At 56.9% G+C, this 21,161-nt stretch overlaps 1 protein-coding gene across 3 annotated transcripts in view; it reads right to left on the bottom strand.

Annotated features, from left to right (window-relative positions):
- BCR (BCR activator of RhoGEF and GTPase) overlaps window positions 1–21,161 on the bottom strand; it is a 137,453-nt gene that overhangs the window by 28,961 nt on the left and 87,331 nt on the right. For all 3 annotated transcript variants that reach the window (XR_010156194.1, XM_016939532.4, XM_016939531.4), the window contains exons 5-12: window positions 20,530–20,637; window positions 17,455–17,515; window positions 15,914–15,966; window positions 15,273–15,413; window positions 4,938–5,059; window positions 3,835–4,003; window positions 1,757–1,876; window positions 863–938 (exon numbers count right to left, since the gene is read on the bottom strand). Coding sequence is in view for 2 of the 3 variants with exons in the window: in XM_016939532.4 (XP_016795021.1) it covers window positions 863–938; window positions 1,757–1,876; window positions 3,835–4,003; window positions 4,938–5,059; window positions 15,273–15,413; window positions 15,914–15,966; window positions 17,455–17,515; window positions 20,530–20,637 (850 nt within the window). In the remaining variant the exon portion in view is untranslated. The remainder of the gene's footprint in view (window positions 1–862; window positions 939–1,756; window positions 1,877–3,834; window positions 4,004–4,937; window positions 5,060–15,272; window positions 15,414–15,913; window positions 15,967–17,454; window positions 17,516–20,529; window positions 20,638–21,161) is intronic.

The raw sequence follows: 21,161 nt of genomic DNA, 5'->3' as shown, positions 1-21,161 counted from the left end.
AACCCTGGGACACAAGCACTGGCAGGGCTGCCTGGAGATCCTTGATCCCCCAGGCCACGGTGGCATTGGGGGCCGAGAGGTGGCTCTGCATAGGTGAGAATGATGAGCCTGAGGGGGCGGGAGGTCAGGCCAGGCCAGAGGCATGCAGAGCCCCAGCCCAGGGTGAATCCCAAACCTCCAAGGAGGGAACCGGGTCTGCCTTCCCCACCGACACTGCCAGGCAGGACCCGAAGGAAGGAGCGCCCTGACAGACGGAAGTGCCCAGAGAAGGAAGGGGCTACCCCAGACAGGAGGGAGCGCCCCTGAGCTGAGAGCGGGCAACCCCAGCCATATGAACAGGGCAGTGGGGCCAGCACAGTGTGGCTGCCCAAGTGGGCCCAGCCAAAGGCCCCTTTAGCATCAGCACCTGCTGGGGCAGGGAAGGCCCAGGGGGCGGGGAGTAGATGAGGGGAAATGGGGGAGGCCAAGAAAATGGGGTGGTGGCAGGGTCCCAGAAAGGCCTAGGGGGCAGGCCGGGGGTGCGGTGTATGGGCAGCAGGCTGGGGGGAGATGGCAGGGGTGTGTGTAGGGGCAGGTGTGGAATCTGGAAAGGGCCTGGGGAAGGGGGATTCACAGGGGATCACAGGGCAGTGGGGAAATGAGTGCCCAGGGGATGGGGGCAGGATAGGCTGGCAGGGGAACAAGACGGCTGGGGGCCTATCGGGATGGCTGTCGCCAACTTGTTTTCTAAATTAGCCCTCCATGCAACACTTCACTTGGATAAAACCCCTCGAAATAAAAAAGAAGGTTTAAAACCACAGGAGCTGCCAGCCTGGCCCTAATGGTTTGAAGCCCAGCCCCTCTCAGGACAGAGGATACTCACACTTCTTCTGCTGCTCCCGGATGTTCTCCCTCCACTCTGCACGCTCATAGTCAGAGGAGATCAGGAACGTGTAACTCTAGGGTGGGCAAGAAGAACACACCCAGTGATCTCCGCCCTGGCTACGCAAATGCCTGGTAGGCCCGGGGCACCTTAGAGCACACAACTCGTATCTCCAGCCGGCTGGAGCCTAGTGGCCAGGTGTGCTCACGGCCTGGCATGTTGCTTCCGGCACTCCCTACCCTTCCTGCCAGCTGGGTGCCACAGCACCTCTGGCACACCATCTCTCACCTGAACTACATGGGTCAGGGTGTGATGCTGGCAGAGGGGCACAGCTTAGGGACATGGAGGTAACCAGGTGGGATCTGCAGAGGTGAAGGTTAATCCAGACCTGACCTCCTGCATTCAATTCACAAGCCCCACACTAGCCCAGAGGTGAGGCTTCTGCAGAGCCCACCAGCTGCCTCTCCTGGTCAGGCTAGAAAACAAGCCATTCTGGACATTGACAGACATGTATTGACAGGAGGGAGAGGCCCAGGTTACAGATGGCAGCAGGGGCCAGACTCAGGACAGAAGGTGTGTCTCTGGCCCTCAAGGCCCCAGGACAGCATCCCTGTACCAAGAGCCAGGTCTGCACAAACCTGCTAGGCTCCCCTGCCCTATACCCTCCCTGGAGACCCTGTCCACTCCCAGCTGTGGGAGCTGAGCCAGCTGCCACTCAACCTGGGGGCTACAGCCCAAAGCCCCAGACAAAGGAATAAGCGTGCTTGCATGCACCACGCCGGACAAGCCTCTCTCAGAGTGGGGCGCGTCCAAGTGAAAACGCACTGCCATTAGGCAACCAGGAGCCCATCCCAGGCCAGGAGAGCAGGAGGGGCTGGAACAGCAGGCGCTCACCTTGCCGTTGCGGCTGTGCACCCTGAAGGCCATGCTGGGAGACATAAGCAGCAGCAGCGACTCCTGCTCCGACAGCTTCTTCTTCAGCCTCTCTGTGGCCTTGCTGCCCTTGTTCGCCCTCTGTGGGGAGATGCCACAGCCTCACCTTCCCATTCCAGCGCCCCACGCAACCCACTCCCACTCCATCCATCCCCACCACCAGCTGCATTCAGCCTGCAGAGGGCAAGAATCCCATCTCTCCACTCAGCATAGACCAGGGCCCCAGACCACAGTTGCTGGTGGCCTTTGGAGGACAGAAACAGCTTTTTTACAGGGTCAAGGCATGGCATAAGCTGCAGGACATGCTCAGTAAACCTTTTTTGGAGGAATTAAGTCTTTCCTCTCACAAGGGCGGAGAGAAGAGACTTTTACCAACATCCCTGCCTTTCATTTTCCCAAATTCAGACAATGTCCAGGAGGCCGCTGTGACCTACAGGGTCCCTCACCCCCTTCCTAATCCAACTAGGTTTCAGCATCAGGCCCCTGGGCACGTTTGTGGAGATGCCAGCAGAAGACCAGACGACCGTCAACAGAACCTGGATGGGAAGGCCCTTCCTACGCCGAGCCGTGGGTTTCACTCTAGAAGCCACTATCCCTGGGGAGGAGAAAACTGTGCTGCCTGTCACCAGGTAGGGCCCCACCCCATCCCATCCCCCAAAGAGCTGAACATGGAGAATGCAACAGTAACAGTCAATAGGCCTCAGCTGCCCTGAGCACTGGCTTCCACTCTGTGTGGGGACACCCTACCCTGGAGGTCACAGTCCCACAAGGATGACAATAGAATGTTCACCCCAGTCTTGAAGCTCCCTGTGTTCCTAAGCGTGCTGGGTTTGGGTACAGCAGGCTGGGCAGCTGGGCAAGGGCTGAGGACCTCCTGTCCTGCTGCGTCCACCCTACCTGGGCATACCTGGACCCAGGCCTAACCTTGATGCCACCCGCCTCCTCTGGCCTGGCTAACCTTTGATTGAGGGGCTTGTCCTCACCATTTTTACAGTCTTCAAACATCTCTGGAAAAAACCAAGGGCAGGTAGTCCTGAACACCTGGAGGGGTGGCACTCCCACCTGGGCCTGGCCCCCATCAGGGTAGCTTGTATGGGGGACAGCCAGCACCTCCCCCAACCCTGCATCCTGGACTACTCCAAGCCCTCCACTGTCTGGCTGTGACTTTCTCTCTGGTGACTCAGTACTTCACCCATGTAATGGAACCACACGGCAAAGGACGCAGCCTGGGTATCAGGAGACCACACACTTGAACAGCTCAAGCCCATGGCCAGAGGTGAGAACCCGGAAGCCTCTCTCCCGCCCGGCTGACTGAGCTCCCGCATTCCTGCTGCTTCCTTAAAAGGACCATCCAGGCATTTGCCTGTGAACTTAAAGTGATCACACCCTGTTCCCTTATAAATACTGCTAGCTGTCATGCGCTAACTCTTCATTTCTGCCTTGCATGACCCAGGGACAGAAGACTGCCCTCCCTACTCATGGCACCTCCTTGTCCAAAACCTGTAGGTAAAATCTCTGAACTTGTTTCCTATTGTGGTGCTGTGTTTCCGAAAAACTAGGAGGTGTTTGCCTAGGTTAAGTTTTCCCCGGGGATGCCAGTGAAAACACAAAATCAGGCTCCCAGTGCCACAGCAATGGTCAGGTGGGCATAAACTGGACACAGTTTAAACAAGTTTCTCTCGTGAGGGACCCCTGGTCACAGGTCAGACAACTAAGCATGAGGCAGTCCACCAGGTCTAAGAAGTATCCCGTGAAAGGCGCACTGTAGAGACCACGACCAGCTCCCTTCATTTTTCTGGAGGGCTGGGTTGGCAGCCGCTCTGGTATGGTGCTCCCCATTTAGCTGGGGGTTCTCAGAACAACTGGACACCTAGTTGTGCCCAGATGCCCAGCCCTCCAAGAGCTGAGAGCTTACAGGGGTCCCAGAGACCAGACCTGGGGCCCAGAGGCCTGACGGAGACAGCACCCACTGGCCGTGTGCGGGGGCTGCTGCCCACTCTGACCACACCAAACCCGGCCCTTGCTCCCCTGGTGTGCACCTTCTCTCTCTGGATGTCACTCTTGATCTGGGAGATCTTGATCTTCAAAGCGTCCAGCTCCTCATCGGGCACCAGGGGGATGTTGGGCACTGCCTCCAATTCATCCACCATCTGGAAGCTGAGATCCGTGAGCGGAATGTACCATTTGCAGTCATACTGCTGCGTTTTGCTGGGGATGGGGAGAGAAGAACGTTCACATGCACCGACTGCCTTCTATGGCTGATGTCACTGCTGTCAAGAGCCCAAGAGCCAGTGTTCTCGGCCATACATGGTTTACCTGACCTAAAACCCAGCACGTGTTCCATGGGACAGACTGGGATGAGGCCACTGGCAGGTGCCAGGATTCCTGGGAACAGACACTCTGAACATGTGACCGCAGGCCCCAGGCATCTCAGGAGTCTAGATCCACCTTATCCTGAGCTGGCTCTAAGGTTGAAGGCTCATGTGGGAGCACATCAAGGCTGCACAATGACAGGACAGGACTGAAATCCACCCCCAGGGCCGTAAAATTTGAGGGACTACAGATCTAGCTGGCGTCATCCCCTCGCCTGACAGATGGGGGAACTAAGGCTCTCCTCTGAGTTGACTGATTAAACCCACTCAGCAGGGCAACGGCAGGATGCAGGAAAGAGCCCCGTGCTGGTCCTTCCCAGTGTGGCCCTCTTTGCTCCATTCCAACCTGGTGCAACCTGGGTGAACCCAGGGAGGAGGGAGGAGGGGAGTGTGTGCAGGCCTATGCCGAGAATAACTCGGAAAGCCACTACCAGGCTCGGGGAGACAAGGAGCAGCCACCACCCAGCACTGCCTGCAGCCCCTGATCTCACGCTTCCCGGATGGGTCCTGAGGTGACCTTTCTGCAATGGTGCCGGAAGCCACGGTCGGGTTTAGCCCTCACTACAGGAGTCAAAGCTGGTCACCATGATGCCCCATGACGTCTCCAGATTGCTAGTGACAATCTTTAACCTGGAGCCTGGCATTGTGCCCAAGTAGAAACGGAATGTAAAGAGCTACATCACCACTGACCTCCGCTATGACAAGACCCTCCATGACCTGGAGAGTCAGGGTGGGGTCACTGCTGGGACAGGGGCCACATCGTCACTCACCCTCCGCTCTGCTTCTTGAGCTTGGTGCAGAGAAGCAGGTCGGTGAACAGGAAGACGTGGCGCAGCTTGCGGGCCCCCTCCACCAGCTCCACCATGAAGCTGTCCTTCAGCAGCTGCCGGTGCTGCAGGCACAGGGAAGGCTGGGGTCAGGGCCAGCCTGGGGTGATGGGTGGGGGGTGTTCGGCCCTCCCAGCCCAGCAGGAGCAGGTTGACCCAGAGACGTTCTCTCCCTGGGAAGATTTCACTCCCTCCACATCTGACCCTCACACCTACTTTCCAGAACGTTTTGTTCATCTCACTGTCCTGCTAACACATCAGGGCTTATGTGTAACTTCTTTGTTCAACAAATTTCCCAATCCCTCCTGTGTGTTCAGCCTTTGGAAGAAGGTGGGAGGATGGGGGAGAGGGGGAGGTAACGGGTGTGGGTCTGAAGGGGCACACAGCCAAGCAAACAGTCTGCTGTGAAGATGGGTGATGGGGGGACCCTCTTTAAACAGGGAAGCCAGTGCCTCTCTGGGGTGGCAGCTGGAGATCCAGAATTGGCAAGAAGCCAGCCATGCCAGGAGCAGGTATTTCTGTAGAGGGACCATCTCAGGCACAGGCCCCTGTGGTGGGGAGAGATTGGTGCCCGAGGTACAGATGGGGCAGTATGGTCTATGGGTGGAGACGGGCCCAGTGCACTCTGAAAAGTCGCAGCCCTCGAGGTCACAGCAAGGGTCGGGCCTGGTTCTGAAGGCAGCAGGAACTGAGGGTCCCACATGTGGAACTCCTAGTCCTCTCAACTAGACAGGATGGATAGGGTCCCCGGTGTGCACGGGCTGCACCTCTGACACCTGCCTGGACACCTGCGGCCTGAGAAGGGTGCCTTTCTGCATCTTGGTCTGCATCTGAAAGGCAAGGGTCGGTCCTTCTTGCTCAAGGGGCTGCTGAATGGGCATGTCTAGGTAAGTCACCCATGCCTGGTACCTCACAGGGTTGGGCGCTGTGCCGAGGGTACAGGGACAGGAGGAGAGGCTGTCGCAGCAAGCCTTCCCCACACTGGGACCAGCGCACTGCACGAGCACATCGCCTGAATTATTTGATCCAATCCCCACAACAGGCTGTGGGCAGGTCCTTAATGAGAAAACAGAGCTTCAGGGAGGTCCAGCCTCTGTCCCAGGCAGCGCAGAAAGAGAGGGGTAACATTCACAGGCCTCTACCCTCAGGAGTCCACAACCTCGTGGCAGAGAGGCCAAGTGTTTAGTGGGCACCCAGCCCACCTGGTCTCAGGGAAGGCTCACAGGGAGGACGACCCCCGCCCTGCGCTGAGAGTCAGAAGGGTCGGCAGGGGAGGCACATACAACAGAGAGTGTGAAAACCCAGTGTCTCCCCGCAGGCGGTGCACCTGTCCTCATCTCGAGAAGTCATGAGGCCTTGTGCTCTCAGGGAGCCAGGCTGGTCCTGGGGCCAGACAGGCACCTTGCCCTGCTGTCACCTGCAGCCTGAGGTTCTTCTCGGGGAGCCTCGGTCTCTCTGAACTTTTCCCCCATTCTGGGGCCGGAGGCAACACAGCTCCCCATTTGCAAGAACAGCCTGGGCCAGTCCTCCGACACTCTCAGAGGTGGAGGCTTCATGTCACCATCATAAGCAGCTTGGCTCACGACAGGCAGCTGGCTCTTGCGAAGGGGAACCAATGAATTACGCAGGGTCTGCTGGTGCCCATAAGTGGAAGGGTAGGAAGGCTGCCGGCGTGCCAAGGCCATGACTCATCGGCACTCACCCACACCCCGCCTGCCGAGGGCAGACGGCTGCCTGGTGACGGCACCCACGGGAAGCAAGAAACAGCATGTGCACCTGGAGAAACATCATGTAGAGCTGGAGCGCTGAAGCCGGGTAACCCAAACTGCTGGGTCTGCAGCGGGGACCAGATCTGGGTAGGGTCCCAGGACACTGAGGTCCTTCGGGAAGGACTGCAGTAGGTCCTCTTGGCAGGGACACAGCAAAGGGCCTCCCGGCCAAGGAGGAGGGGTCTCAGGCACCTTCCTTCTGGGGCAGTGGCGGGGCTGGATGGCAGCCTTCTCCATACAAAGGCACTGAGCTTCTCGCCATCACCAGCAGAGGGCACCCCATGCTCAGCTCAGAAACTGCAGACCCAGCCCACTCTGCCTGTGGTCAAGAAACGCAGCTCCCTCTCCAGCAGAGGCTGCCCACAACCCACCTAAGGGGCACCCTCGGCCTTCAGCAAGGCTACTGAGTGTCACACTGGGGACCTGTAGCAGCCACATGCCGGCTTGCCACGTTGAGAGGACACACAGGCCTGACTGTGGGGAGGAAGTGGCCCCTCTGGGGTGTGGGCTGCAGGCCCGGGAAGCTCGGACAGTGGACTCGGCGGTTTCTGGGCTACTCTTTTGATGCTGCCACAGACTCCCCAACCCCCCACCCACCTGTGCAACTCTCATCTGAGAGAAGCCCGAAAGCCACAGGCAGCCCAGCATGTCACAGCATCTCAGGCCCCACTCTGCAGTCCCCGTCACTCGGCCCCTGCCTGCCCTCCCAGCCCACACAGCACCAGCACATGGCTGGGAGGCCCACGTGGCGTGGCCTATGTCACTCCCTGCCCAGGAGATGTCCCTCTCGGAAGCGCTCAGCAGCCTGGTCCCCGGCCTGGAGTACAGGACAGTCGGCCTTGAGATCAGCACAGACTTCCTGCATAGCCCACCCGAGTCGTCCTCCAGGGCACACGGCAAGGGTGGGCCGGGGTCACAATCCTGACTGCATCCCAAAGCCGGCATAAGACCACGTGGCTGGAAACCACTGTCCCCAAGGCTCAGCATCTCACCTGGGGCAAACACTCCCAGTTGGAGCTCTGGGACAGAGAGGGCCAGGGCCTCAGTGGCCCCAGGACAGGGACGGTACCACACTTTGGCTCCCCGGGGCCATGGGAGTCTGTGTATGAAAAGGGCACAGGGGAAGATCCTATGTGCTCTGTGTCTGTGTGTCCCTGTGTGTCTCCATGTTTCCGGGTGTGTTCATTCTTGTGTGAGTGTGAGTGCCTGAGCGTGCCCTCGTGCATGGAACCCCACACAGGCCTGTGGCCTGGGTAGGTGTGTGCCCGTGTGTCTCACTGTGTGCGTCTCCATGTTTGTGTGTGTGTGTGTTCCCATGCAAGGGCATGTCCTGTGCGTGTCAGGCCTGTGTGTGTCCTGGTGCAAGTAACCCCGTGTGGGCATGGGTCCCTGTGTGTGCTTCGGAGCGGGGCAGGGCAGTGGGACAGCAGGCCCCAGTTGGCAGGACAACATTCCCTTTGGGGAGCCCCCCCCACATCCCAGGTGGGAAACACCAGTTGGAAGAAACGCCACCTGTCTTCTTGAACAACTAAAATCATCATCCCCACAGGAGCCTGCAGAAAGCAAGGGTGGCCAGGACAGCCTGCATCTTCACTGTCCCGAGCCCACCCTTCTCCTTCTCTGTGACGACGATGCTGGCTATGCTCCTCCATTTCTTGGAGCCTCTGTTTCCTTAAACATGATGGGGTGAGAAAGACCAGTCTGGTGGTATGTTCTGAGGATTAAATGAAACTGCGACCTGCAGGGCCTCACACGGGGCTGTCACCCTTCACCATGTCCTCTGCAGGTGGGAATGTGACAGTCACAGCTTCCCATGAATCACACCACTCACTCCTCACCAGGACTCTACGAGGCAGGCACCATAACCCTGATTTCTACACACAAGGAAACTGAGGCCCTCACATAATGTGAGGTCACATTATGTGCCCTGTCTTCTGAGGAGGGGGTCGCATCAGGCTGGTGGGAGTGAGGAGGGGCACCTCCTTGCTAAGGGGACTTCCCCCAGGCCAGCTGCCTCCTCCAGCTGTTGCCAGTGCAACATCACCCCCAACCCCAGGCACAGCCTATCCAGGGCCTTCCCAGGAAGGCCAGTCTGGAAGAAGCATACTGTTAGGGCTGAAAGTTTCTGTCCCCCTCAGAATTTATGCTGAGGCCCTAACTCCAATGGGCTGGTACCTGGAGGCGGGGCCTTTGCGAGGTGAGTAGGTGTAGATGAGGTCATGCGGTGGAACCCATGTGATGGGATGAGTGTCCTCATAAGAAGGAAAAAAAGAGAGGTCCTTTTCTCTCTCCATGTCCACTCCCAGGAAGGCCATGTGAGGGTACAGTGGGAGGGTGGCCGTGCTTCTCACTGTCCTCATCAGAACCTGACCCTGCTGGCACCCTGCCGGATCTCCAGCCTCCACCACTGTGAGAGGTAAAGGCCTGTGTGTGAGCCTCTCAGCAGATGATACTTTGTTACAGCAGCCTGAACCGACTACGACATGCTCCAGGAATCAGAGACCATGGCTCCATGGAGATGCTGGAAAACTTCCCCAGGTACACGAACTACAGTCTGATCATCAACAAATCAGCAGGGCCTTGACTGGTGGTACAAGGAAAAGTTGCCAAAGAAGCCCACGTAGCAGCTGAGGAAGTGGAGAAGGAAGACGGCCCAAGTGAAGACCAAGGTGGAGCTTCCAGCTGCTGGCTGGTGGGGGGGCCCTGGAGGCAGCCAGTGGCCTCAGCCCCCGCTACCCTGCCCCCAGAGCAAAGCGCACACCCCTGGAGACCTGGCTGAGTGCCACTGAACTGGCTGCCACTGCCTGTCAGTGGCCCTGTCTATGCAGGGATGTGGCAGACTCCAGAGGTTTGGCAGTGGGACCAGGAGCAAGGAGGGTCACCAGGCAGGCCAATATACACTGCAGCCGAGAATGAGGTCAAGGGTCCTGCTCGCCCTTCCCTCCCTCTCACCTGCTCTTGACTTGCCCTCCCTGCAGACTCTCTGGTCCCCAAGAAAGCCTCCCATGGCCAATCTGGCCGAGAAAGTTTCCTATGCCCTGAGAGACACTATGCCAGGAGGAGGGTAGGGCAGGGCCTGGGAAGAACAATGCTGGCTGACAGCCACAGTCAGGGTGGCTGGCTGGTAGCAGCTAATGTTTGCTGAGCTCTTTCTGGGTGCCAAGAAGGTGTGAAAAGAGCATGACGTAAAACATCTCATCTCACTCCACAGAACCCTCCCATGCAGCAGGCTCCAGCTCCACCACTTCCTGGAGAAGAAACAGCTCAGAGGTAAGCAACGTGCCCACGCTCCTGGAAGGAATTAGAACTTGGCCCAGACAAGCCGAGAACCCAAGCTTTGTTTGCCAATGTTTATGAAGGGCCCAGAAAGGCCCAGCCCTCGACATGGGCACTAGCCTTGCACTTACAGCTTCTGTTTGGTGTCCAGTGGAGCTGAGAACCCCACCCATCCTGTCTTCACCCCTGGGGTGGGCACCTCCCTCTCCGTAGCACCCCTTGCAAACTTTGCCAACAGGGTCTGGCTTCTCCAACTGTTTTCCAACTCTTTTTTTTTTTTTTGAGACGGAATTTCACTCTGTTGCCCAGGCTGGAGTGCAGAGTGCAACGGCGTGATCTCAGCTCATGGCCACCTCCGCCTCCCAGGTTCAAGCAATTCTCCTGCCTCCGCCTCCGGAGTAGCTGGGATTATAGGCACCTGCCACCATGCCTGGCTAATTTTTGCATTTTTAGTGGAGACGGGGTTTCACCATGTTGGCCAGGCTGGTCTCAAAGTCCTAACCTCAAGTGATCCACCCACCTTGGCCTCCCAAAGTGCGGGGATTACAGGTGTGAGCCACCATGCCCAGCCTGTTCTCCAACTCTTTAATCATCAACTGAAAGACCTTGGTTCTCCTCTGCCCGAGCCTCACCATCTCTCAGCCTCAAGCCTGCACTGGTGGTACTTCCCTCCTCCAGGGCCTTCCTGCAGCTCCTGTTTGGACTGCTGTCTGTGTTCTTCCTAAAAGAGGGGCCTCTGCAATCCCAGGCAGAGAACGAGTATTGGAGGTCAATGCCTGGCTGGCTCTTGGGAAACAGAACATCCAAACTGGATCGTCCGCTATGCTTCCGAGCCCAGGCGGAGGGGGTGCTGAGCAGCACATGGTGCCAAGGCTCCGAGTAGACAGACAGGCAACCACGTGGGAAGTCACCCAGCAGTGGGGATCGGTTATCTAACTGTGAAGTTAATTCAGCTAAACAAATGAGCGCCACCCACCAGCCCTCAGAACCCAGGCCTGGAAAGAAACTGTGCCTGCGGGATCCTTTGATCCTGTCATTTCGGGGAGGCTAAGGAGGGCATTCTCTTGGGCAGCACCTGTGGCTCACGGCCCCCAGGTGTGCTTGGGCCAGGATGCCAGGAAGCCGGAGCACCTGCTGGCCACCATTCAGCATCAGGGAGCTACCTGGAAGGCAGGCCAAAGTCACTGTTCCCCTAAGAGCACAGCCCTGGAGCCATGGGATGTGGCTGAAAAGGGCAATGAGATTACAGGAGCCACAGTGGGGGTCTGGGGCTGGGGTGGCTGACCCTGCAGAGGGCTCATACCTGGGCCTCTCTTCGATGCCAGACTTGCCCAGGCTCAGCAGGTAGCAATGGGCCACCTCCCAGGAGGCCCAGTAGTGACTGCAGGAGAACCTCGAAACACCCAGGCCAACAGAAGCAGCTTTTCTCTTGACATCAAATGCCAGGGAAGCCAGAAACAGCTCCAACCCCTTGACACACTCCCAGCAGCAGCAGCAGCAGCAGAGGATGATGGGGTAGTGTGCGGAGCTGAAAGGGACATCTCTTCCTCTTTCCTACCTCCAGGTAGTGCAGGAACAAGAGGAGGGGTAGAAACGTCTCATCGGCTCACAGAGGAGGAAGGGAACCAAAGAGTAACACACCCGAGGGGCACACAGGCGGCCAGGGGCCCATGGCCTCACTCGCATCCTGGCTTAGCTACTTAGTGGCTGTGTGACTGGGCAAGACACTCAACCTCTCTGAGTCGCAGTTTCCTCATCTGTAAAAGGGAGATCACCTCTGACCCCACAGAATTGTCATGAGAATGCAGAGGCACAGTCCCTTTCTCCCTTTGGGAACTTGACACTCCATGTCATGTACCAAACTAAGAGATGGGCAGAACTGAGAAAAGTTCAGGCCCTGCCCCTGGCTGCAAATTCTAAGAGGAAGTAGCCTGGAGCTTCTGCCCCCCTTTCCTGGCTAGTGTCGTCAGGGGAGCTCGCCCGTCACCTCCGACACAGATGGCAGCATGCGGGCAGGCCACCACCCCTCACTTTCATAAAGTCCCTCGCAGGCTGTGAAACCTTTTCAGTCTCAACACCCAGTGGAGGGGCCACGGACCCTGCATCATTGCCCTCAGAGAGCACGGACACCCAGGGAAGCAAAAGGGTGTCCCCAAATCAGTACACTGGTAGCAGTGAGGGAGAGCGGACCCTGGCGGGGCTTCGCCCATCTGGCATCTTTCTTTCTGCATCAAGGACTGCAAACCCGTTGGGCAGTGCCAGGGGATACCGAGGTGGATGTCCAGGCTTGGAGTGCCCAACTGATCAGCAGCATCTGCCCCAGGAATGGCAGGGGCAGGGGCAAAGCACAGCCATCTATCATCCTGCCTTAGCCACCATCAAGCCACCTCCCTTAACGTGCCTCGGATAGAAAGCTCTGAGTGAAGGGGTGCTGGTCAGACTCACGGTGACTTTTCTAGAGTCATTAGTCCTCCCTCTTGCTTTGCAGCTAAGGCACCCAGGTGACCCCTCCTCAATGAGCAAGTGCCCCTCCACCAGGGCGAGGTCCTGGGGAGGATGCAGATCCAGGCCCCTGCCTTTGTGAAGCGACCAGCCCTTCTTTTTTTTTTTTCTTTTTTTTTGAGACAGAATCTCGCTCTGTTGCCCAGACTGGAGTGCAGTGGCACAATCTCGGCTCACTGCAACCTCCGCCTCCCAGGTTCACGAGATTCTCCTGCCTCAGCCTCCTGAGTAGCTGGGACTACAGGTGCCCACCACCACGCCCAGCTAATTTTTTGTATTTTTAGTAGAGATGGGGTTTTATCGTGTTAGCCAGGATGGTCTCAAACTTCTGACCTGGTGATCCGCCTACCTCGGCCTCCCAAAGTACTAGGATTACAGGTGCGAGCCACCGCGCCCAGCTGCACCCAGTCCTTCTTAAATTACACTTCCTCCTTGGTGGCCCCGAGACATGACCATGGGTAAGCGTGGAAGTCGGCCCCCATGGGGACGGATGCAGGAACGAGGGCCTGGGTGTCAACTTCTAGACAACACTGTGTTTTCCTTAATTCCCCAAAGCAGTGGATTCCAATGATCCGAGTACTGAGAAGGCCCTTCCTTGTCTCTAGGAATGCTAAATGGCAGCTGGAGTTGCAGGGAGCAGACTCGGCACAGGAGAAGCCATGGGAAAAAGGATGCCCACACTCACTTCCCAGGAGGTCAGAGCGCTCATAAAAGAATAGTCGGTAGAAGAGAAAGAGCAGGCATCTCAGGAGGATAGGGCGAACCTGGCAGGAACCCACTCAGCACATGGAGGCTTAGGAGAAGCAAATCCAACATCCACTTAGATCTGTGTGGACTGCCCACAGATTTGTCACAGGTTTGCTCTCCTTCTGGGGCCCTGAGCCAGGGAAGAGAACCAAGGGCAGGGCCCGGTTGTTGCTCCAAGAAGCAAGATCTGATCCCCCACCACTCCCAGGTCCCAGCCATGGGATGAGCAGCTGGGGAACACTTGCACTGCTCAACGCCTCCACTGGAAGGTGCTGGGGACCCACTTCCACCTTCAATGTGCTCAGAGACTGCCAAGGAGCCAACACGGATGGCAAGGACTGCCACTAAATCATGCCCATTTGACAGCCCAGGTGCCCAATGAGGTGGGGCCATGTTCCCACCCTGCTGCAAAGACAAGGAATGGGCCCAGTTGGGAGAAGCTCTAGGCCACCCAGTGGGTCGGTCCTCACGATGCTGGCATGGGACTCTGAGTCTGCCCAGCTCCAGGGCTTGGACAAGCCGGAGAGCGGAATGGAAGGGACAGCTTCCTCCTCCTCCATGCCCTTCCTGGGCCAGGCCCACCAGGAGAAACCTGACCAAGTCCCTCACTAAAGGTCAACTCGGATTAGACTCTGGACACTCAGGGTACCATTCCCAAAGTGGTGTGTGGCAGATGGGGCTGACAGCTGCCTGCCTGGTGGCCCAGGGCAGGAGGAGGAAAGCAAGCCCCATGTGTTGGGCAGGTCCACCCTGGGGGCCCTGAGGACAGGGCCTGTGTCCTTGGTACAGTGCCGACCACCTGGCCCATGAACCAGAAGAAAGAGAAGGAGGTGGTTCTCTTTTTTTTTTTTGAGATGGAGTTTCACTCTGTCACCCAGGCTGGAGTGCAGTGGTGAGATCTCGGCTCACTGCAAACTCCGCCTCCTGGGTTCAAGCGATTCACCTGCCTCAGCCTCCCGAGTAGCTGGGATTACAGGCACCCACCACCGTGCCCAGTTAATTTTCGTATTTTTAGTAGAGACGGGGTTTCACCATGTTGGCCAGGCTGGTCTCGAATTCTTGACCTCCTGATCCACCCGCCTAGGCCTCCCAAAGTGCTAGGATTACAGGTGTGAGCCACCGCACCCAGCCATGAGGTGGTTCTGAGGCAACTACAGTCAGGTTCACGCCCAGCCTGTGTCCTGCCTGGGCCAGACAGCTTCTGTCCCTGCATGAGACCCCTGAGGCCGTGGGTCAGCTCCCCTCGCCTCGGTGCTGCTTCTGACAAAAGCTGTTCCCCCTGGACACTGGCTCCCCAGCTTACACGCCTTGGCTGTTCTCAGTAGCTGCTACCTGCCTGGGAATGCATCTGCCTCATTATGTGCCAGGCCACACCTAGGAAGGCTCAGAGCGGCACGGGCACAGGCCATGCCTGCTCATCGATGACGTGCACACAGAGTACATCAGTGACGGGGGGGAAGGGGAAGGAGAGTCTTCCCGGAGGAAGACGTGAAGTGCTTCAACCAGTCTCACGTCACAGACACAAACCACGAACCCCACTTTCTAATCCTTAAACCCGATGTTAACTGTTTTTTAATGAAAGCACTCAGGAGGAAGTAGGAGGATTCCAGGCAGACAAAATGCCATCCTCCTACTCACCTCCTTTGCACAAGTCTCCTTGGCTGGGGAGCCTGAGCTGGCAAGACTGTGGGGGATAAAAAAAAGGGGTCCCTGGACACAACCCACAATGACAGAAAAGGAAAGAGGTGGCTGAGTGAGGCATGGTGATGGCTGCCACCTGGAGGGCATGGTGCATGCAGGGTCACCCCTGAGACTGCACCCAGACACCTTCCACACAGGACTGAGTGTGCGGCCAAACTCACCAATCCCAGAAGGCAAGGTCTGCTGAGGACCAGGAAGGGCTCTAGACCTCAGATCGAGGGTGCCCTGCATGCCCCCAGCTCAGCAGGCTGGGTGGACCCAAGCCATCCCCTGCCACACTCACCTCTCCCTTCTTCACCGTCATGGACTGCCGTCGGGGTGTGATCTCCTCGTTGATGCTGGACAGGAAGTTCTGTGAGATGCGGAGGGCGTCCTGCAGCAAGGGGTGGTCAGGGTGGCTGGCAGGAGTGTGCTTCAGCAAGTCCTGCCCCAGGAAGAAAGACTTGAGTTAGACACAGAGGAGCACTGGCACCTGCCACTGTGTGCAAAGTGCAGACACAAAGTGTGGACGGAGCCCAGAGCGCCGGCTCCCTCAGTGTCACCACAGTCTCTCTCACTTGGGCCCCAGCTTTGTGGACAGAGCTTGTGTGAGCACCATCCTGGAAGCAGGTCCTACATGTGTTCCAGCAAACTCACGCTGCATGCACATGGCCAAGAAGGACTCCTCTGTAAGGATCTAGGGCAGGGTTTCTCAACCTCAGCACTGTGGACATTTTGCGTGGAGTAACTCTTTGTGGAGGGACAAGAGAGAGCTGTCCTTTCCCTACAGAATGTCCAACACCACCCCAGGCCTCTACCCATTAGATGCCAGTAGCACCCCCTTGGCTGCAGCTATGACAACTAAAAAAAGATCTCAGAACATTGTTGCTGTGTGTGCCCGAGGGGGCAGTTTTGGTCCCGGTCCAGAGGGGCGCTGTGACTCACATGGAGGACCAGCGTGCTCCTCGTCACACGGTCCACAGGCTTGTAGAGCAGAGCTGTGGAGAGAGAGGGGAGGTGAGAGAGGTTGCACATGGAGAAGCACACCAGCTGCCTGACCACCCTCAGTGCAAAGGTGAGTGGGGAGGGGGCTGCCCCAGCCTCCACAGGCCCCAACTCCCCTCTGCGCAGTGACAAGGGCAAGGCTAGAGCACCCAACAGGAACACTTTAAGTCCAGGACATTCACTGCACGCAGAGTCCAGAGCGGCTGTCAGACCCGAGCCTGCATGGCTGGCTCGGTGGCAACAGCTGAAAAGGCTCAGCACTGCTGCTCCTCTAGCCTGAGGTCAGGGAACCCACCCTGGCAAGGACGGGCTGGGGTGGGCCCCAATTCTGGAGGGAGACCTGCTCCCCAGCCCAGAGGGTAAGCTGAGCAGACCTCTTAGCTGCTCTTACCATCGATCCCAGGACATTTCAGACACCTGACTCTGAGACAAGCAGAAACCTACTCAGATGCCAATACAACTCTTGGTTTGACAGGTTCTCTGGTGACCTGCCCGAGGACACCCGGACTCCAGAGGCACATGAGCCCCACTGCAGTGGGAGCAACTCCCTGGCATGGTGGGAGCCCTGGCCAGCCTCAGCCACCCGTGCTTCTCCATGATGACAGTGAGTGTGGCCCGTCCCAGGCACAGACGCTTAGGTGTGTTCTGAGACATGCCAAGTATGTTCTTCACAAGACTCCCACAACCAGCATAAGGCACTCATCGCTATTTTCATTTTGCAGATGGGGAAACTGAGGCTTGGAGGACAAAGCTCCGGGGGCTGCTGTTCTTTGCAAGTGTAACTATTCACAACACCCTAACAACTGAAAATAAGAAGTGACTGATAATTCCTGATAGCACTTTCCCAGCAAATCTGGACTCAATTCCTGCCCAGCCACTTAAAGCCTGTGCTCTGCACAGGTTACTTTATGACCAAACTTGTCATTGGCAAAAACAGAAAATCAAATCCTTGTTACTGCCAGGTGCGGTAGCTCACGCCTGTAATCCCAGCACTTTGGGAGGCCAAGGCACTTTAGGTCAGGAGTTCAGACAAGCCTGACCAATACGGAGGGAAACCCCATCTCTATTAAAAATACAAAAATTAGCTGGCTGTGGTGGTGTGTGCCTGTAATCCCAGCTACTCGGGAGGCTGAGGCAGGAGGATCACTTGAACCCGGGAGGTGGAAGTTGCAGTGAGCCAAAACTCCGCCTCAAAAAAAAAAAATCCTCCTTATGAGGCCACTGGGGTCAACAGGATAACATTTAAGTCAATTTAAGCAGCACCTTGTTGCTAATGTTGGTGGCAAACTGGTCCTGATGGTATCCTTCCCTGCCCTCCCTGAGCTGTTCTTTCCTCGTGCCCACTCTATCTGAAGAGAGAACAGGAAAGGCACCAAGGGATGACCCAAGTGGGCACTGTGTCTGCTTTTCCACAATGCCCCCTCTGCCAGCAGCAGCCTCCCTGACGAGGGCACACAGAGACCTCAGCATGCAGAACTCACTTTCCAGAGAGTTCTTGGTCGTTGGATCCTTGGCATCTTTGTTGCTTCTGGCTCTCAGGTTCTGCAGAGAGAAAAGCGCATGTTCACACAGATGACAGAAGCAGCTTTGATGATGCAGAAAGTTCCCCCTTTGGCAACAATTTCAGCTTTCCCTCACTACAACAAACCCCAGGTGCATTCTGAGCTGATAATGAAATCACAGGGTGTGCAGGGACCCACGAGCAAGCTGAGCACGCAGGATGCCCTGGATGCTGCGGTCCACCTGGGACAGGGCTTCTCAGCCAGGTCACTGTTGACATTTTGGGCTACAAATTCTCTGAGCAGCTGTCCTGGGCACCTTAGGGTGCTGAGCAGCTGCCCTGGCCTCTACCTATAGGTACAGGAGCACGCCTGCCTTCCTGCTGTTTTGACAACCAAAATGTCTCCAGGCATTGCCAAGTGTCCCTTGTGAACAAAATCACGCCTGGCTGAGATCCTCTGACACAGAGGATCCTGTAAATGGAGGCCAACAGGAGCATGCTCCTAAACACACGTCACTGTTTTCTTGGGGCAATTAGACAGCATGCAGGGGGCTGCCAGTTCCGAAGAGCACCCATCTTTGGAGACGGCCAGGGCAGGCCCACCACTGCAGACTGACACTGGATTATACCTCCACCTGCCCTCTCCGGATCTGCAAGTGTACTTACTAAAAAATGAGGTGCTAAGATTCCCAGGGCAAAAGCAGGGCTTGTAAGCGAATAGCCTAGGCTGTTTTGATACAACTGTGTTGAAAGCATCACTGGAGAAGTGCAGAATAAAAGATACCTGTGTGCCTAAAATCCTCTGGGAAGGAGCTGAGATTAATTCCTGGTACTAAGCTTCTGAACAAAAGCATAAACAGAGACAGAAGAGGTTCTGAGGTTGCTCTGCCAACCTCTTGTGCTGCAGGAAACATCTCAAGACCAGACGAAAGTGTTTTCCAGCTCACTGGGGCCAAACGCTGCCATGCACTTTGGTACCTTTCCTGAGAGTTTAACAGCCCTCGCAGTGACTGTTCTTCTGTACATCTGACTCAGCAGTTCCCAAAGGGTATAAGGGGGTGGGAGAGCCAAACAAAAGACTGCAAAAACCAGGTGCTGGGCTCACAAGAGCCTGGGAGGCGGCCCACGTGTCCGTGGACAGTGTGATGCTTGGGAGTTATCTAGGAGCTCCAGGAACACCTGCCTCAAGAAAACTTGTGAGTTTTGTTTAACCCTGCATTTCCCAAACTGGCCTGACTCCCAAAGCCCTTTTCATGTAATTCCTATTCCTACCGTCTGGAGAGCTGGTGTTCCATGGAACCAGATCTAACTGGATGCTGCCCATCTCTCAGGACTGTCCCAGGAGAAGACGGACACTACTCCACTCCTTCCTGTACTTGAGGGTGATCCTTGAACTCCCACGCCTGAGCACTGACCCCCCAACACCTCTGCAGGGCTTGCTGCTTTCTCTTCCTTGCATTTGACTCTGCTTTCTTTGGGTGGCTCCAATTCCTCTGGGTCTTTTTTGAAACACAGAGAACCAAAGTGCATGTCGCCCTGACGGTGCAGGTGCCACAAACTTTCATGGTGGGTCGGTTTGCGGCTGGTCCTGAGCCCCATCCCACTCCCTGCATCTCAACCATGGCTCAGAATCCACTGGTGCATGGTTGGTGGCACCACGTGATCCCCAGGTGGCGTCCCATGGTGTTTCCTCCCTCCTCTGCAGAAACCTGTCTGGGTGGACTTGAACTTGCCCGCTTAACTGTAACCTGTTCTTAAAAGATCAGGTCCCTGATTTGTCAAGGTCACTTGAAATTCGATGCCACCATTCCAGCTGTTGGGGAGGAGGGTTGCTCATTTAATGAAAAAGGAAAAGAGAACAGATTGAATGGTCCAGAGGGAGTCTGGCAGTGGGGAGGGAGCTGGAGCCCCGGATACATGCAGAGCCTGTTACCAGCAGCACCTGGCGGAGCAGGGTGCCCCACAGACTCTGGAGGAACAGAGCGGCAGGTACTGTCACCACTGGAGACATCAGAGCAAAGCCCGTGATGCTCCATCCGGTGATAAACAATAAGACGGCACAAAGCCTCAGCAACAAAGCCCAGGGGTGATAGCTGAGGGTGTCCCAGCAAGGGTGACCGCATTCACTCCCTATTTCTAGTGCCCATGTCTCTTTCTAACCCTGCGGTTCTCACACGGAGGGCTTTCTGCTCAGAACCCTTGCTGGGTGGGGGAAAGCCAAGTCAGAAGGCAAAGCTACAGCGAGATGGGGGGCTCATGAAGAGGCAAGGGCCTCCAAAGAGGAAAATGTCGCAGAGTGACCACCAGGCAGACACAGGCTGGGGAAGGGCAGAAAGAACCCCAGTCTGGAGTGCAGACCCAGGGGTGTGGCTGGGTTCTGGTTCTGGCTAGGCCACCAGCCTCCTGAACGGCCCATTCATGGTCTCTGTTTCTGAATGACTCTTTCGAGGCCCTGGGCGCTAATGCCGCATGGTTTGAGGTTTCAGCTTCCTGGGGCTAAATGCAGGCAGGGAGTCAGCAGCCTCTCAGACCCGGGGCCTGGGTTAGTGCAGCTCCAACCTGTCGCTTTGCTCCCCACATGGGTCTACAGAGCACAGGTGCCATGAGCCCTTGCCCCACAGCGCTAGCCCCCATGCTTCCTCAATGCTCTCAAGGTCTCTGGCAGGCTAGAAAAGGAAGAGTGGGCCACCTCCGGCCTCGCCTCCAGTGCCAGGTACAAAGTCAGCCTCAGGACTCTTGTGGAGAGAGCTGCTCACAGGCAGAACTACAGACACCCCTCACTGCAGACAGACAGTGCAAAGAGTGTCCCCGGAACTCGGCAACCCCCAGAATCAGGCCCTCGCCCCCGGGGAGGCAGGACGCCCTGTGGGCTGCTCCTTCTGTCTGGGCACAACAGCATCCCCAGCACAGGGCTGACGCAACGAACCCAACAGAATCTGGAAACAGCTGGGGTTCACGACCAGATCTTGATCTGGTGCACTCTGTTCTCCTCAGGAGGTGGAGGGTACAGGTGGGAGTCAGCGGTGCACCTGTCTGAATGGCATCAAGGCATTACCTCGGAGATTTCTGCAAACTGAGCATTGGCCTGACAGCACTTCTCAGCCATTTCCATGGCAACTCCGTAGTTGTCCACGAAGGCCCGGTACACACCCAACTGGCTGGCCTGAGGGGGAGGAAGGAAGAGAGAGTGGGACAGGTGCTGCTGCTCCCCCACCTTTCTGAAGAGCAGGCTCCCGTGCACAGCTCTGCAGAAACTCCAGGGACAGCAGACGGCACACAGGCTGCAGAGGCCTCGGCGCTTCCGTGCTGCTCCCTCCCACCTGCTCCCCTCCCCACGCACCCAGCACACTTCCCGTTCCCAAAATGACATGCTGAGAAGTGACTCACGGCGCCAGGCAGGTAACAGTTCCCTTCCAGAGCTACTTATTCCTCCCACCCCACTCGCTGAAATGGTGCCATGAGCGGCAGCTGAAGTTTGAGGTTGTCAGTGAATCTGGACAAGTGTCTGTGCTCAGCACTTTCCCATTCTGGCTGCAGGAGTGTACCCTGGACACAGAGGTCACCCCCTTTCCCACCCATGGTGTTCCACGCATGTCCAGTCCCTTCAGACACATAAGAAATGCCAAGTCCGGCCGTCTTTGCAGAAGAGAGCCTCCCACTGCACAGACACAAGCCCATCCTGGGCCT

This window comes from Pan troglodytes, chromosome 23, assembly GCF_028858775.2.
Source record: "Pan troglodytes isolate AG18354 chromosome 23, NHGRI_mPanTro3-v2.0_pri, whole genome shotgun sequence".
Classification (NCBI taxonomy): Eukaryota; Metazoa; Chordata; class Mammalia; order Primates; family Hominidae; genus Pan; species Pan troglodytes.
Note: the sequence above shows the minus strand (reverse complement) of the source record. Positions and strands in the feature narration are given on the sequence as shown.